Source organism: Paroedura picta, chromosome 5 (assembly GCF_049243985.1).
Source record: "Paroedura picta isolate Pp20150507F chromosome 5, Ppicta_v3.0, whole genome shotgun sequence".
Lineage (NCBI taxonomy): Eukaryota > Metazoa > Chordata > Lepidosauria > Squamata > Gekkonidae > Paroedura > Paroedura picta.
Genome location: NC_135373.1, coordinates 40491260 through 40506512, shown reverse-complemented (window position 1 = coordinate 40506512; position 15253 = coordinate 40491260). Strand labels below are relative to the sequence as shown.

Below are 15253 nucleotides of genomic sequence, written 5' to 3'. Positions count from 1 at the left end.
AAAGAAGAAGGGGACGACATAGAATGAGGTGGCTGGATGGAGTCACTGAAGCAGTTGGTGCAAGCTTAAATGGACTTCGAGGAATGGTAGAGGACAGGAAAGCCTAGAGGATCATTGTCCATGGGGTCGCAATGAGTCGGACATGACTTCACAAATAACAGCAACAAAGCACTTCTTGCTAGCCTAAGCTCATATTGAGCTTCAGCTTTTCTAATACTGTCCCTAAGGTTATGCTATAGGCCCCACCCAGTGGCTCACCCCCCCATGGATCAGGGCTGCAGCCTCTCTCCTCCACCCTTTCTCCTCTTTAAGGACACTCAGAGTGACACCCCTTTCCACTGTGGCAAGCCCCTCTGCCCCCAGTCTGGCTGCTCCTGCCGCAACTGTACTCTGCTAGGGCCTCACAAATCCTTAAAACTGGTTCTGGTGCTAGGAATCTTTAAACCACTCCTGATCAACTAGGATGGGAAAATCACATATGACCCCTTGAACTTTTGGTGGGAGGGAGAATGGGACCCAGGGACTGCAAGGCCTGCAAGACAGAGCTCTTCCGTCAGGCGTTTGGTTGAGGCCAGGGTAATAAGATTGGGGCCCTCCTTTTGTAGCCCGTAGCCCCCTGTGGCCATCTTCCAGGGCAACAGCAACTGTTATCGGAAGGGTTGAGGGATGGTATGGGGGGTGTAGTTTGTTGATTGCTGCCGCCAATTTTGATTGTACTGGGGTTTTTATCTAGGCTTTATGGAAACCATCACAAGTTGGCTGGGCTGAGAGTGATGGTCTATAAATACAATAATAAATAAAAATATACATACGGCCTATTTTTCTAGAGATAATTTAACCCATAAATTAAAACATTCAGCCATCTGACTCTTCCTGGATCATCGTCTCTAATTCTAACCATTCTTCATTAATAGGATTATTTTCCATATTATGACTTTTTTGTACGGGTGTATTCAGATCTGCCATCAGCCAACAGCATCCTCATGCTGTAATAAGGATCCTTCAACACTTTCTTGTGCTGATAGCACTTGTTGCTGTCTCGACCTCCCAACTTTATTAACAGAGCTTGTTTCTTTGGTATATGCATGTCTAAGAGAAAGATATGGGCTGGTGGTAATGTAGGAAAAGAGGGTGGTGGGCAAAGACCACTGTGCCGGGACTAGGTCTGGAGACAGCAAGGCAACCAACACAACCAGAAAATAGGTTCTAAAGGGTGATCCAGATGGCCATATCAAGAGAAGCAATCACCTACCTTCTCTCCTTTGATTCCATTGATCCCAGGGTCTCCCTGAAAAAAAAGAGAACAGGGAATACAGAATCCTAAAGAAGGCAATGGAACAGTTGGCAACTGGGAGAGGCCACTGAGGCTGGGGAAGAATGCCCTAGCAGGAGAAAGATCTTTGGTAGCATTAACAATAGAGTGTTTTAGCTCAAACACCAGGCATGTTCAGGCCCACAAGAGTGGAATCAACTGCCTAAGGAGGTGGTGAGCTCCCCCTCATTGGTGGTCGTCAAGCAGTGGATGAAGAGAGACTTATCATGGAAGCTTAGGGCTGATCCTGTGTTGAGCAGGGGGTTGGACTAGATGGCCTGGATGGCCCCTTTCAACTGTATGATTCTATGAGTCTTTTGAGCATGTGAGCGGGGTGGAGTTGTATCGAATTCAAAACCTGGTGAAGCAGGAGAGCAATCTCTGCCACATACAGCTATTTCATGATGTGACTGCTCAACTAGGCTGTTGAAAGTGGAATTAAATACGCGACACAAGGGCAGAGCTGCATGCCAAACACACACTTGGGAGGGGCATATCTGAGCACACACTTCTAGCAGGTGCGTGCTTGAGCAAACACACCTCTAGCGGGGGATGTGCCTGAACAAACACACCTCCACTACACTCCATGCCAAACTTCACCCAGATCCACATACTTTATATCCTCAGTGGACCAATTTGGGTCTCATGATCCCTCCCATGTGGCAAATCTGAAGGCAACTGCTCCTGACAACTCATACAGAAGTCATTAATTCCTGTGAGGTGAGTGAAGAAACCCCTGAAAGAGTCAAAGGGAGCAGAACCACTAGCCTACAAGCCCAATACCTCCCATGTGTATGTGCTATTGTACACCCTTTCCTACACCAGAGATTCCCAGCCTTACTAAACCTTTAGGGACTTTGAATTTGAGGATGAGGTAGTGGGTGCACACAAAAATGGATGATGTAGGGTGGTGGTCCCTATCACAAAATGCTGGGGGGTCCCAAGCTGAGCATTCTCCCTCCAATGAAGGTGGCTGTTCCCAAAGGGCTGCTACCTACAGATGGGGAGCTCTCTGAGAATGCAAAAGCAATGTTTCCTGGGATCTATTTCAAGCCCTCCCTGCTTAACTGGGGGAAGGTCAGGACTGGCTTTCTGATTTGAGGAAGTGATGCTTCAGGGAAGAAGCAAGCAGGTACCAGGGAAACACTGGGGACCACTGTTTTATGCATCACTTCCTGCATGCTCTCTTGTGAGAGGAAGGGAGTATGACACAGTTGGCTGTAATCTATCTGGTGCACTTGCGGTAGGACAAAAGCTGGCAGTACATCTGGTATCCTGCATGCCACTACCTATCTTTGACCATACAAGGAGACATTCAAGTCCGCTTATACAAATAGGATGGGTACTATATAGGCCCCTGATCCACACCAAAGCTTCCAGGTGAAGTCTGCTTACTGCTCACTGTTCTAGTGTGTGTTTTGCCTGAGAAACATGAGTGTGTGGAATTTTGTTCATCATGTCTATTTTCAGATTGGGGAGAAGGGTCTCAGGGAAAACATAAAAGTTATGCTTGTAAACTTGCCCTTTAGTTCTAGCAAGGAAGCACCTTGTGCTCTGTTCCCCATTTTTTTTTTACAATAAAGAGATTTTCTTCTGCTCATTGAGAGTTCAGCAAAAGCTTGACAGCTGGATCAGATACCTACCCTGTTGCCTTTTAGTCCTGGAGGGCCAGGCTGATCCTAAAGAAAGAGAGAGAGAGAATGAAGAACAAAAATTAAGTGAGTAGGATTGCATAGGATTCCCAAAGTCCTTGTCTGGCAATTAAACATTGCTGTTCCTCATTCAGAAAGGAGCAGTCACCCAGTGACACTCACCGATTTGCCTGGCTTCCCTGGTGACCCAGGCTCCCCCTTGGGTCCTGGTTTCCCAGGGATGCTGACTGCATTGGTTAAACCTTCTGGGATGGCTGGACAAACTTCGCATGGATCCCCCTGTTAAAAGAAATTCAGGATGGTCACAGGGAAATGAAAGGAAACCAAGCAAAGGCTAGTGGTTGCACAAAACACAAGTCTCGATTTCCATAATCAGAAAACTAAATTATCTCAACAAAGATCTTGGGCTAGATCCCTGGGCTCTCTTCCATGAAAGACGGCACTTCAGCCCAGAAGAAGTTCCAGTCCCCACCACGACTTTGGGGGCAGACACCTGTTGCTCTTATCACCAAGCAAGCATTAACCATGGTGTTCCTTCCTGAAGTGTTTTCTGGGCTAGTCCTCTTTGGACCTGGAGAACATCCAAGGTCCTACTTCGATCCAGATGCTCACCTTTTCTCCCTTCAGACCAGGACCTCCCGGTTTTCCCTGCAGGGAAAAAGAGGGACAATAAGGGAGACCAAGTAGGTCAAATACGCATAGAATGTAAGGAGGTGTGAACTCTTGTCCTAGTTGGAAATAAATCCCATGGAACTCCATGGAACCTACTCCTACAAAAGTGTATCCTAAACATATAGGGGAAGGGAAATTGGATGGCACAGACAGGGTCAGGGTTATCCAGGTGGTGTACAAGGCCTATAACCAGGGGTAGTCAAACTGCGGCCCTCCAGATGTCCATGGACTACAATTCCCAGCAGCCCCTGCCAGCATTCGCTGGCAGGGGCTCCTGGGAATTGTAGTCCATGGACATCTGGAGGGCCGCAGTTTGACTACCCCTGCCTATAACCACTTCCTCTAAGTCCCCTGTTGAATTCTTCTCCCCTGTTTTGCTAAGGTGGCTCTCTTTTTGTCAAGGGGTGGAATCTTGAAGATCTTGCACCCTTCCTCTTTTGTTTCCAGCAATGTAATGCCTGCCAACAGCCAATTACAACTTAATTAAAGAAAATGTTACACGCTTATCTCTCTTAGGGCTCTCCAGCTCTTGCTATGATTGCAATTTATCCCACCTGGGCCATTCCTCTGTCAGTCTTTCTTTAAAAAATATATATATTATCAAAGCCTGAGAGGGATGTCTGTGTCTCTGGACCCACAGAGGGTAACTGCTCTGGGATACCACGAAGTTCTGAAATGCAGGACAAAAACAAGTGCAATCACATGATCCCTGTTTACTTTTAGCACTACAATCCATCTCCATCTAAGCACCTGGACAAACCCCCCTTCCCAACACACGTGCCCACAGCTGACTTATTCCTGCCTCCTTTTCTCTCTCAGACCACAGCTTCTCTGTCAATCTTAAGGTCCTCTCCCAATCTCTCTCGCTTGGCTGCTTCAGACTAGACTCTCCCTTTGCACAGAAACCTCCAGTCATCTGACAAATCTCTTAGCAATGCAGGTTTTTAAAAGTGGTCTGAGCTCATCCAGCCCTTGGGGAGCAGCTCTTGGGTGTGGGGTGACGCATACTTCACTCTCGGCAGTTGCATTCCTAAACATACTCGGTTCTCTTTTAATGTTACTGCTTAAGTTCTTCTGCAACAGACCCCACAGCTCCCCAGAAGAATGAGCAAGACCTTGTCCACCTTCCCGAATGAATTCTCAGCAATCACGAGGGCTGATGGAGAGCATGAAAGTGCACAAGGGGTCTGTGCCAGGCCCTCTTCCTTATGTCAGTTTGGGAAAACCGCTGCCAAAGCCAGAGATCCTTCCATTTTTGTTGTGGTTTGCTTGTAGAAAGAGGAACTTACTGGCTTTCCGGTTGAGCCGCTGGGCCCTGGTGGTCCCGAACTCCCCTAGAAACAGAAATCAGAAGACAGAAGGAGTGAGTGTCTCTACAGAGGGTACCCATGAGAATGCCAAGGTCTGGAAACAATATCAGATGGAATTTGGGCAAAGAATACCTTAAATAATCTCTCTCTAATCCTGCCTTACCTTTTCTCCTCTTGGGCCTGGGGGGCCACCTGGATCACCCTGAAATGAAAGCAGAACTTTTTAGTTTGTTCAGAATTGCACAATGCCATCCTAAGCAAAGTTATGCTCTTCCAATTGGTTTAGAAGGCTGTATTCTCTGCTTAAGAGCCTCTTGTGGCACAGAGTGGTAAGGCAGCAACATGCTGTCTGAAGCTGTCTGCCCAAGAGGTTGGGAGTTCGATCCCAGCAGCCGGCTCAAGGTTGACTCAGCCTTCCATCCTTCCGAGTTCGGTAAAATGATTACTCAGCTTGCTGGGGGGTAAACGGTAATGACTGGGGAAGACACTGGCAAACCACCAAGTATTGAGTCTGCCATGAAAACGCTAGAGGGCGTCACCCCAAAGGTCAGACATGACCCAGTGCTTGCACAGGGGATACCTTTACCTTTTAATTCTCTGCTTAGGAGGGCCCTAAGATCTTCCCAAACAGGAACCTGGATAGGATCTGCTTCTGCCATACCTGGAAGATTCTACCTTTATTCTACAAAACCTACATTGGATGGGGAAAGTGGAAGAAACAGGCTTGTGGATTCTTCTGCCCTGAATACCTACTGCTTGTTAAGTTCCACATTTAATATGAGTTTGGGTTTTCCTGTAAACAAATCTAGATTTGGAAATGTGGGAAACACTAGCTAATTCCATGAAAACTTCTTTTCTTGAGAAAATTAAACAAAAGACTGATATATTCAGCAAGTCCAAATGTCATTTTCTGCCCCCAGAACTGCTCTTCTCGCTTATTTGTGGGAACTAAACATTGCCATGTGTAGGACCACCACACACACATCAGCTCCCTGCACCATTTTTGGCTCTTCTAGGCTCTGAAATTGTATCTTCTGTTGCCAAGCAACTGCACTCTCGTGGACCAACAGTATCCCCTCAAGGTTCCCTCCTCTACCAAAGTCTGCCAGGTAGTTCACCTGAAAAGGAAAGTGGGGGGCACAGCTGCTTTTAGCCCCCTCCCCATCTCCTGCATAGTACACCAGCAGCATGTACTATAACAGACAAGAACCATGGTGGGACTGTCCTCTGGGGTAGGAAAAGAGGAAGGTTATGCATCCAGGTGTTCCCTGGGGCGTAACATTTCCCCTTCCTCCAGGTTCTTTAACTACACTACTCATTAATCTGTCAAGCACCACCTCACTTTGCACTACATTTCTTTTGGCTGCAAGCCACTGTATTGGCACAGAACCGAAACTGTAAAAAATTCTTTCTTTTTACATTGCACAAAACTGAGATTAAGCCAACAGTTAATTAGAAACTATAAGGTATTAGGATAAGGGGAGGGAGTTATTTTCACACTTTATGCTCGGGTATATTTAATTCATGTTTTGCATACCTTTTTTTTAAATTCCAAAATAAGGCATCTAATTATGCACGTTAGTTTGCATATGTGTATTTGCATAATAGCATCTGGTCTAACTCAGAGAAGCTGCATTTTCAGCCTTTATTGTCTGACCCTGGCCACACCTCTGGCTCTTTGCATTCTCTTCCTTCTAGCAAAGTCCTTTTACTTTATGCAGCTTTGCCAGCATTGAGTAGGTTGGGTGTGTCTCATAAATAGTCAACAACAACCAGATATGGGCAAGATCTGCCCAGCTCAAGTCAAAATGGCTAGGTGGTTAGGAGTTTAGCAAAGTTCTCCCCCCGGCTTGTAAGAATGGCTCATGTGAGCAGATGGTAGTCTTTGTATATGCAATACCGCGTTGGCCTATGGGAAATTTTATTTTGGTCCCTCATCCATGACTGAAACGGCAGCAAACACAGATGTGGTCTTTTCATGACAGATCGCTACCACCTGCCTAGCCTCCATTTGCTAGTTTCACAGTGATCAGGAAGTGTTTTATTGAGAGAAAGAGGTTAACGTTCAAGAACACACACACGCCCAGAATATTTCCAAAAGAACTCCTGGGAAAATGGCACAAGATACATAGGACTATTCCATATTTTTGATTTTTGTTAGTTCTGGCCCCCTACTTCTTCAGTGTATCCCCTGATTTCTGCATGCATTCTTGCACCTTTCATTTTCACTTTGGAAAGGGGGTAGGCTTGTTTGTTCCAGTTCTTTTGAAATCTCTTTTACCTTGCTTGTCTTTCTGGAAGCAAACTCTGTGCTGTTTTTTCCCCTTGTGCATGATGTTTCTGTTGAATTTCTTTGTTCTGCTCCCACCTGCCTCCTGCCCACTGCTCGATGACTGGATTTGCGGTGGTCAAACCACCCCCTCTCCTCTCCTCCAACAAAGATGTGCGATTTCCTTTTCTTTCTTTTTCAATGGCATATCAATATTTCACTGGAGCATCATAACAATAAGCTTAGGAGAGTTCATTTTTTAAAATATTTCTAGTCTCTTCTCTCATGGAGATGTGTCTTTTTTCGGGGGGACGGGGGGAAGGATAGATATTTACCTTTTTTTTTAAAAAAGGGGGAATTCTGAGAGTCTTCAAAGCTTATCATCATAACAGCCCAGAGATGTATCTAGAGCAGTGGTTCTCAATCTGGGGGTTGGGACCCCTTTGAGGGTCAAATGACCCTTTCACAGGGGTCACAGCAGGGCAAGCAGCCTGGCCAGGGGGGGGGAGGGCGTCATCTACACAACAGCCTTGCGGGGTAGAGCGTTCGTCTGTCTGGAGCACCAGAAAAGAGCAATATTGGTATGGTGAGACAAGAGGCAGAACTGAACTGAGAAACCCTGGAAAAATACCAATTTATATACAATCCTGAACAATGGATCTTCACGCCATTGTCCAGTTTTGATTTAATTTCTGTGAAAGTACACTTGCGTAATTTTATGGTTGGGGGTCATCACAACATGAGGATCTGGATTAAAGGGTCATGGCATTAGGAAGGTTGAGAACCACTGAGATAGAGTGCAGTGACTTTACGGGGGGGGGCATTCTGAGAACAACAACAATTCAGCTGAGGCTGACAGCTGGCTCCCTTGAAAACCTCCATTACTGAAGGCCCAAGTGGAAGAAAACAAATGGGTTCCACAACTGCTAAAACAAACAGAAAGGGCAGACCTGTGGAACTACCAGAGGCAAAATGGATTCCACTGCTTGTGGATCAACTTCCAAGGAATACCCAGAGCGTGTGGGGAAGCCATAAGAAGCCATTTAGGAGTTGGACAAATGTATACCCCAAACCACTAATCATAAATTCCAGCACCATAGCTATTTATTTATATTTATATAATAATAATAAAATATGACTTCAAGTAACTATAAGGAGGAGCTGGGGGAGGGGGTGACGGAATCCTGCTGATCGCTCAGAAGTGCTGTGAAGTCTCGGAGCCCAGGACTTTAGGAAGCAATACTTCTTAGCTTATCCCCACAGTCATGTGGGCTAGGGATTTAGGTGTCGTGGATTTTAAAAAAGAAACAAAAACAAAGTGCATAGGGGAGGCGGAGAGAGGAGAGACTGGGATACTCAGGCCACTGGCTTTCCCAGTTACAAAACCCACCCAGTTCTGATTAAATATTTGAACACTACAAGGCCTCTGTTTGCCAAAAATATCCACCCCATTCTGAAAGCTATTGATTTGGTTCCCCTCAGGCCATGCCTTCCCTCTGCAGCTTGCACATTTCGATCACAATGGATGGCAGAAAATGTCTACCACAATCTGCTTACTGTCAGGAGGCCATGGAAATTAAACCATGGTTGATCAAGTTTCTTTCATTATAAAATGGAACTTCTTGGCAACAAAGGCCCAAGTTGCCGTCAGAATGAAGAAACTGGGCACCGGCTGGGAGGCAATCCTTACCGGTTTTCCTGGAAGACCGACTCCAGCCATTCCTGGCAGGCCTGGGCGTCCTGGCTCCCCAGCAAGCCCTTCGGGTCCAACGAGCCCCGGGTCACCCTAGAATATACATATGACTATTAGTGAGAAGTCCAGCAAAGTAAGAAGCATCAGAAGATTAGTTTCTCCTTGATGGAGCTTCATGGTCCAACACTTGAACAGCACAGTACCTTCTGACCTTTGGGTCCCACCACGCATATCTCTCCAGGCCGTCCCTGGATTGAAAGAGAAAGAGAGATTAATTAGCATATCCTGCCTCTTCATACTTTATGCAGTCAACCCCTTTGTTAGAGAATTCTGAGCTTAGGGCTTTGAGGAGAGAGTCTGGGATTCCCAGTTTACCCAGGTATGTTATGTCAACCCCAGTTGATCTCAACCAGGCCTTTTCTCCAGGGGAACTGATCTCTGCAGTCTGATGAAGAGCTGTCCTTCTGGAGGTTGTCCAGGTCCCCCCTAGAGGCTGGCATCCCTGGGTCTCTGTGGGACATAAGGCCGCAGTCCTCCCAAGTAGCCCTTTTTTCCAGGGGGACTGATCTCTGTTGTCTAGAGATGAGCTGTCATAGCAAAATTCCCCCTCCAAAACAGCCATTCCCCCCTAGGAAGCTGATCTCTATATAGACTGCAGATGAACTCCAGTTCCAGGAGGTCTCCAGGCCGCACCTGGAGGTTGATGACCTCTGGGTTCAGAATTTTCCTTGAAGTTTGGAGGTGGGGCCTCAAACGACCAGAGTGGGGTGGGTACAAGGAGTAAAGGCTGCCCAACAGCCCCATGGGACCCAGTGTGGCCTTTGCTCTCCCTCCCTCCCTCTCTCTTTACTAGCTGATTTCTCCAGAAGAACTGGTGGTCTGGAGATCAGTTGTATCCCTGAAGATCTCCAAGCCCCAACCTAAAGGTTGGCAACCCAGCTGGCTGCACATGGAGGAGGAATGGGGGATGAAATTGGGCTCATGAGATCAGAGTGTCCTACTATTTAATCACTTCCAATGTGCTGGATCTCAAGATCCAGTGGGGAATGGGGCGGGGGGAGGGTCAGCACCCAGGACAGCCACAGGGCAGCCACAGTGCTAGCGCCCCTTGTATTCCTGGGTACAACGGGCTTTGCCCCTAGTGATTCTATGATTCTATACTGTTGCTATTCTGACAGTAACCACAGAGCTGCAAGCCAGCTGGGAGACAGGATAGTCAACTTCTTTTCCTTCCTGTCTTCTCTTCTTCTCTGATGTATCAGGAATTGCTTGGTCTTTGTCTGAAATGCCAAAGTGGACCTGAAAAGTAGAGCCCCCAAACATGACATCTGGGGCTCACCAGGAGGCACCAGAAAATTAGTAATGTTGAGAATGATTAGAAAGAAAAATGAGTTCCCCACTCCTGTTCATAATTTGGCAAGCTCTTTCCGTTTCAAGCATAAGGTGTCCAGTAATTAATTGCAGTGAAACAAATGTACGACACATGTGAACAAATCCATTATGGTTCTTCAGAGGAGATCTGAAGGGCTGCGGAGATCTGAAGGGAGCTAGCCTTGCTGAAAGCAAACAAACAGCCGTGCAAAGAATTCTCTGACTCTCTGAGATTGGCATGGGCTAGGAAAAAGGGGAGCCACGCAGACCCACGACATTTGAAGGAAAGAGAATCTCATTATACAACTTACATCACGCCCTGGGGTTCCAGGCTTGCCTTGAAAGCCAAACTCTCCCTTTTCACCTTTCTGACCCTTTAGGGAAAGATGGTTAAAAGGACTTTGTTAATCATTATACACGGGGCCAGTTTTCTGACTAAATCACCTCCAGGCATAATAGTGAAGAAGGGGTTGACGTTCTCTGGGGCTGGGCTCCCTCCTGTCAGCTGCATGGGGATGGCAGGCATATTTTGCTTGGGGGTGAAAAATGCCTCCAGCCAGTACTGATTATACAGCCCCCCCCAGCTGGAATTGGCTAGCCCCCCTCCCCAGAATTCTACACTTGGTGATACATTCACACCTTGAAGGGGCTCCTGAGCTACTGTTTTACATAGTAAATGTACACTCCGTCTTGTCAGTCAAATGCTCTGGGCAAGTCACAAAAGTAAAAACTATGGAAGAGCATCATTCAAAACAACAGCGATGTAAAAAACCTCTGTAATAAAACAAGCCAGGAGCATAAAAATGGCAAAAACAGCATTTGGCAGTCTAAAACGATATTCATAAACTCGTCTTCAGGCTAGAAGCAGACTGTTAAAAAAAACACTTTAAAAGATAGAATACCCTCAGTTAAGAGAAATATTTTGTCCTGATGCATAAAAAAATGAACGTTAAGGGGCCTGACATGTCTTGGCTGGGGATTGGGGGGTCAAATTCTGGTAATCACAGTTTCTGGGAATCCCCCATATTCAGTTCCCAGGAGGGAACCTTCTGCAGAAAAATCACTTATCAGAAGATGCCAGGAAAAGAGCTCCATGAATGTCATATTCCTTTTGAGTTGTACTTCCAGTGCTGTCCAAAACAGAGTCACTCCCCTCGTTTCAAGTCCATAGCCCTAGAAATGCTCAGGTTTGCACTGCTGGCCTCCCGAGCTGGAAACTTACCTTTTGTCCAACACTTCCTGCCAATCCGGGTGGCCCCTGTTTGACAACACAATTTTTTGTCCATTAGTGACATAACTGTTTACAGCTCAGCCTAACCTTAAAAGCTCAGGAGTGGTTTCAGCAAATTTATCCATTTCTCTAAAATATTTCAGGGTGGCTCTCAGCGATAACTGATATGGAGACCTTTAATTTTGTTTTTAATTCCAAGAGAAAACAATCACACTGATAATACCTTTCTCGGTGCTGTGGTGAGCCCAAGGTCACCCAGCTGGTTGCAAGTGAGGGAGGAGCGGGGAATCAAACCCGGCTCACCAGATTAGAAGTCTGCACTCCTAACCACCACACCAAGCTGGCTCTCTTTAGGCTACATGATTACCAGTGCTCTGATTCAGACTGGACAGGGTTGCCAGCTCCAGGTTGGAAAATTCCTGGAGATTTGGGGGGTGGAATCTGGGATGGACAGGGTTGGGGGAGGGGATGGACTTCATCAGGGAACAATGCCATGGAAACCACCTCCCAAGGAGCCATTTCCTTCAGAGGAACTGAACTCTGCTGCCTTGAGATCAATGGTAGTCCCAGGAGATCCCCAGGCCCCACCTGGAGGTAGATAAGCCTCGACATGGGACATTCCCCTGGGATTAGTGAGATCATTACAGTGTCCCTGTACCTGGGGTGCTGTGAAAGTGTTGACTGGCACAATACACACACAGAACAAGACCTTAATGAAAAGAGTGAGAGTCTGTTTAATCAGACAGGGAGAACAGAAGAAGAATCTGGGGGCCACAGCATGCAGAAGGTCACTGGTCCAATCCCTAATGTTGCCATTTACAAGGAGCAGGTAGTGGGTGATGTAAAAGACACTCCTTGTGGAGTTACTATGCCAGAGCTGGCAGCCCCTGGAATGGGGGGGGGGCATCCCAACACACTGGGATCCCAGCATGCCTACATCACTTTAGGGGACCCTCAAGCATTTCACAAAAACTTAGAGCTGGTGAGCAATGAAGGGGGCCATCAGGAGGATTTAGTGAGAGCCAGTGCGGTGTGGTGATTGAACAGCAGCCTCTTATCTGGAGACCTGGGTTTGATTCCCCACTTCTTCACAGGCAACCAGTTTGGTGTGGTGGTTAGGAGTGTGGACTTCTAATCTGGCAAGCCGGGTTCGATTCTGCACTCCCCCACATGCAGCCGGCTGGGTGACCTTGGGCTCGCCACAGCACTGATAAAGCTGTTCTGACCCAGCAGTAATATCAGAGCTCTCAGTCTCACCCACCTCACAGGGTGTCTGTTGTGGGGAGAGGAAAGGGAAGGCGATTGTAAGCCGCTTTGAGCCTCCTTCGGGTAGAACCTCCTCCTCTTCTTTTTCTTCATGGTTCTCTTAAAAGCTATTCTTACAGAGCAGTTCTCACAGAGCTCTCTCAGCCTCACCTACTTCCCAGGGCGTCTGCTGTGGGGAGAAGAAAGGACTGTGATTGTAAGCCACTTAGAGACCCGTGAGGTCTGCTGGGTGACTTTGGGCCACTCAAGTTTCTCTCAGAGCTCTCTCTGCCTCACGGGGTATCTGTTGTGGGGAGAGGAAGGCTAGGTGATTGTAAGCTGCTCTGAGAGTTTTGAGGTTAGTGAAGTGAGGTATAAAACCAAATGTTCTTCGCCTCGTGGGAGGCCCTGCATCCCTAACTGTTAAAACAGACAAGACTGATACTGATAGATTAAGATTCAGAAGCAGCTTTATGAGTTCATATGACAGTAAGAAATTTTGGGGAGATGATGATGATGATGATGATGATGATGATGATAATGAGGGCTAGGCAGTAATACTGCCTGCTTGCTGCTGCTGGGAAAAGGAAAGCTGTCGGGCGGGGGCAGGGTCCGTCTCCCAATGGCTGAGCTACTTTGACCCACAAGTGTAGGGAGATTGTTTACATTGGCAGTGTTCCCCTTTCCTGCTGCACTGGGGCTCAAAAACAAGAGCAAATGGGGTGTGTTGTTCCTTCAGAGGAGGTGCCAATGGCCATGCCTGCTGACTTAACTATCAGCAATAAGAGTCAGCTTTGAAGTTCCGCATGAGGTCCGGAGGCAGGGTGTCGGAACAACCATAGAGACAAAAAATATCCTAGAGTGACAATCAGGAGGGAACTGCATTTGCATATTGCCATTTCTGCAGGATTCTTGCAGTTCCAAACCCCACTAACTTCTGCTGCTGAGCTGGTGTTTATTATAATTATTAATATAAATAATTCTAATTCAATGACCAATAATTAAATAATTAAGTAAACAATTAATTGATAATATAATAACGTTTCATTATTATAGTTATAATAACCAATGGAAGAAGGCAGAATGCCTTCTGGCCCCGGTCTTCTGTGGTCAGGAAGGGTGAAGTTCTTAAACTGCTTGGAATAACCAACCTGCATCTCTAGGAAAACCTCTCTGCCTTTCCAGGCTCATGTCAAAGAGCTAAACAAACACCGCAGGAAGTGGCTGAGCCGACACAGATTCCGAGCCACAAGGAGGCCTGGCTACAGGATGCTGTAACTAAATATTTACTGTTCTCAGCATAAACTTTGGCCCTACCTAGCACACTGTCTCCATGGCCTTCATTCAAATAAGCTGCTTTTGGGAACGAGGGAGGGGGGAGTTCTACAAAATGACCTTACACAGCTAATGGGGAGATGGTAAAGCATGAAGCGGCCAGTCAGCAGACAAGTAGAGGGTCACAAGGGTTTCTCAACAGCCCCAGCTGCTTCTGCTGATAGCTGCCTGAGCTCAGGCCAAAGAAATGTGCAGTAGATGCTCCAGCTGCTGCAACTTACCTGGGGCCTTCTCGGTGTTCTCGCACCTGTCCCTGGTAAATCACTAGTCCCCCTCTACAAATTACACCGACTGCCTACGCAATCTGTGTACTTGACTTCTCTTTTTACAAGCATTGAGTAATTATTACATTATATTCAGGGCTCGTATAACTTGTGTGATTTAAACCCCACATTTAGCCAGAAAATGGTCCCTCGTTTCATTTCGAAAGCAAACAAATGCCAGCTCTTTCTTACAAGCAGGCATGCGTGCACGTGTGATCACAGTAACATGTTGACAGGGATGCCTCTTTCATCTCTGGAGGGAGATGCTTCTGATGTGTTTTTTAGTCTTTTTCCTGCTTTGGGTTTCAGCCTCCTCTCTTGACATTAAAGCAAAGAAGGATGGCGGTGACCCCTTAAATGCCGGCAAGAGTTTATTGCAGCAAAAGCCTTCATGAACTAGAGACTACTTCATCAGATGCCTGCAGTGGCTGCTCGCTCAGTGGAGAGCCACTACAAGCTTCTGATCAAGTGGGTTCCAGCTCCCCAAAGCTTCTTATGGAATTAAGTCCTGCTAGTTTTCCAGTGTCACTACACTCCTGTTTATTTCTGTCGCAATGGATTAACCTGGCTACACTTCTCCATCTATTATCAAGATGTTAAGTGTCTGTGGGTCTGGTGGTGAATGAATCGTGATTCTTGGGCACACGCATGTAAATACGAGCATAAATGCCAGGGAACAGCATCTCTTCCATCTCCCCTGCTGCAATCACCACCTGTCCAAATAGTAAATGCTGCTCATTATATTTGAGTTGGAGCGGCTCCATAATAAGCCATTCAGATCTAAAAGGCCTATTTAACATGCCTTGCTTTAAAAAAAAAAATTGAACTATCGGTTTGCTAACACACCTTCAGCCATCGGTGCGGAGTAAACAAATGTGTGTACAGGTGGGATGGGAAGGG

At 46.7% G+C, this 15253-nt stretch overlaps 1 protein-coding gene across 6 annotated transcripts in view; it reads right to left on the bottom strand.

Moving 5' to 3' along the window:
• Positions 1–15253, bottom strand: part of COL16A1 (collagen type XVI alpha 1 chain) — a 168348-nt gene that overhangs the window by 76208 nt on the left and 76887 nt on the right. For all 6 annotated transcript variants that reach the window (XM_077337466.1, XM_077337465.1, XM_077337467.1 and 3 more), the window contains exons 15-24: positions 11502–11537; positions 10591–10653; positions 9112–9156; positions 8906–9001; positions 5110–5148; positions 4926–4970; positions 3577–3612; positions 3127–3243; positions 2956–2991; positions 1253–1288 (exon numbers count right to left, since the gene is read on the bottom strand). In XM_077337466.1, the coding sequence (XP_077193581.1) occupies positions 1253–1288; positions 2956–2991; positions 3127–3243; positions 3577–3612; positions 4926–4970; positions 5110–5148; positions 8906–9001; positions 9112–9156; positions 10591–10653; positions 11502–11537 (549 nt within the window). The remainder of the gene's footprint in view (positions 1–1252; positions 1289–2955; positions 2992–3126; positions 3244–3576; positions 3613–4925; positions 4971–5109; positions 5149–8905; positions 9002–9111; positions 9157–10590; positions 10654–11501; positions 11538–15253) is intronic.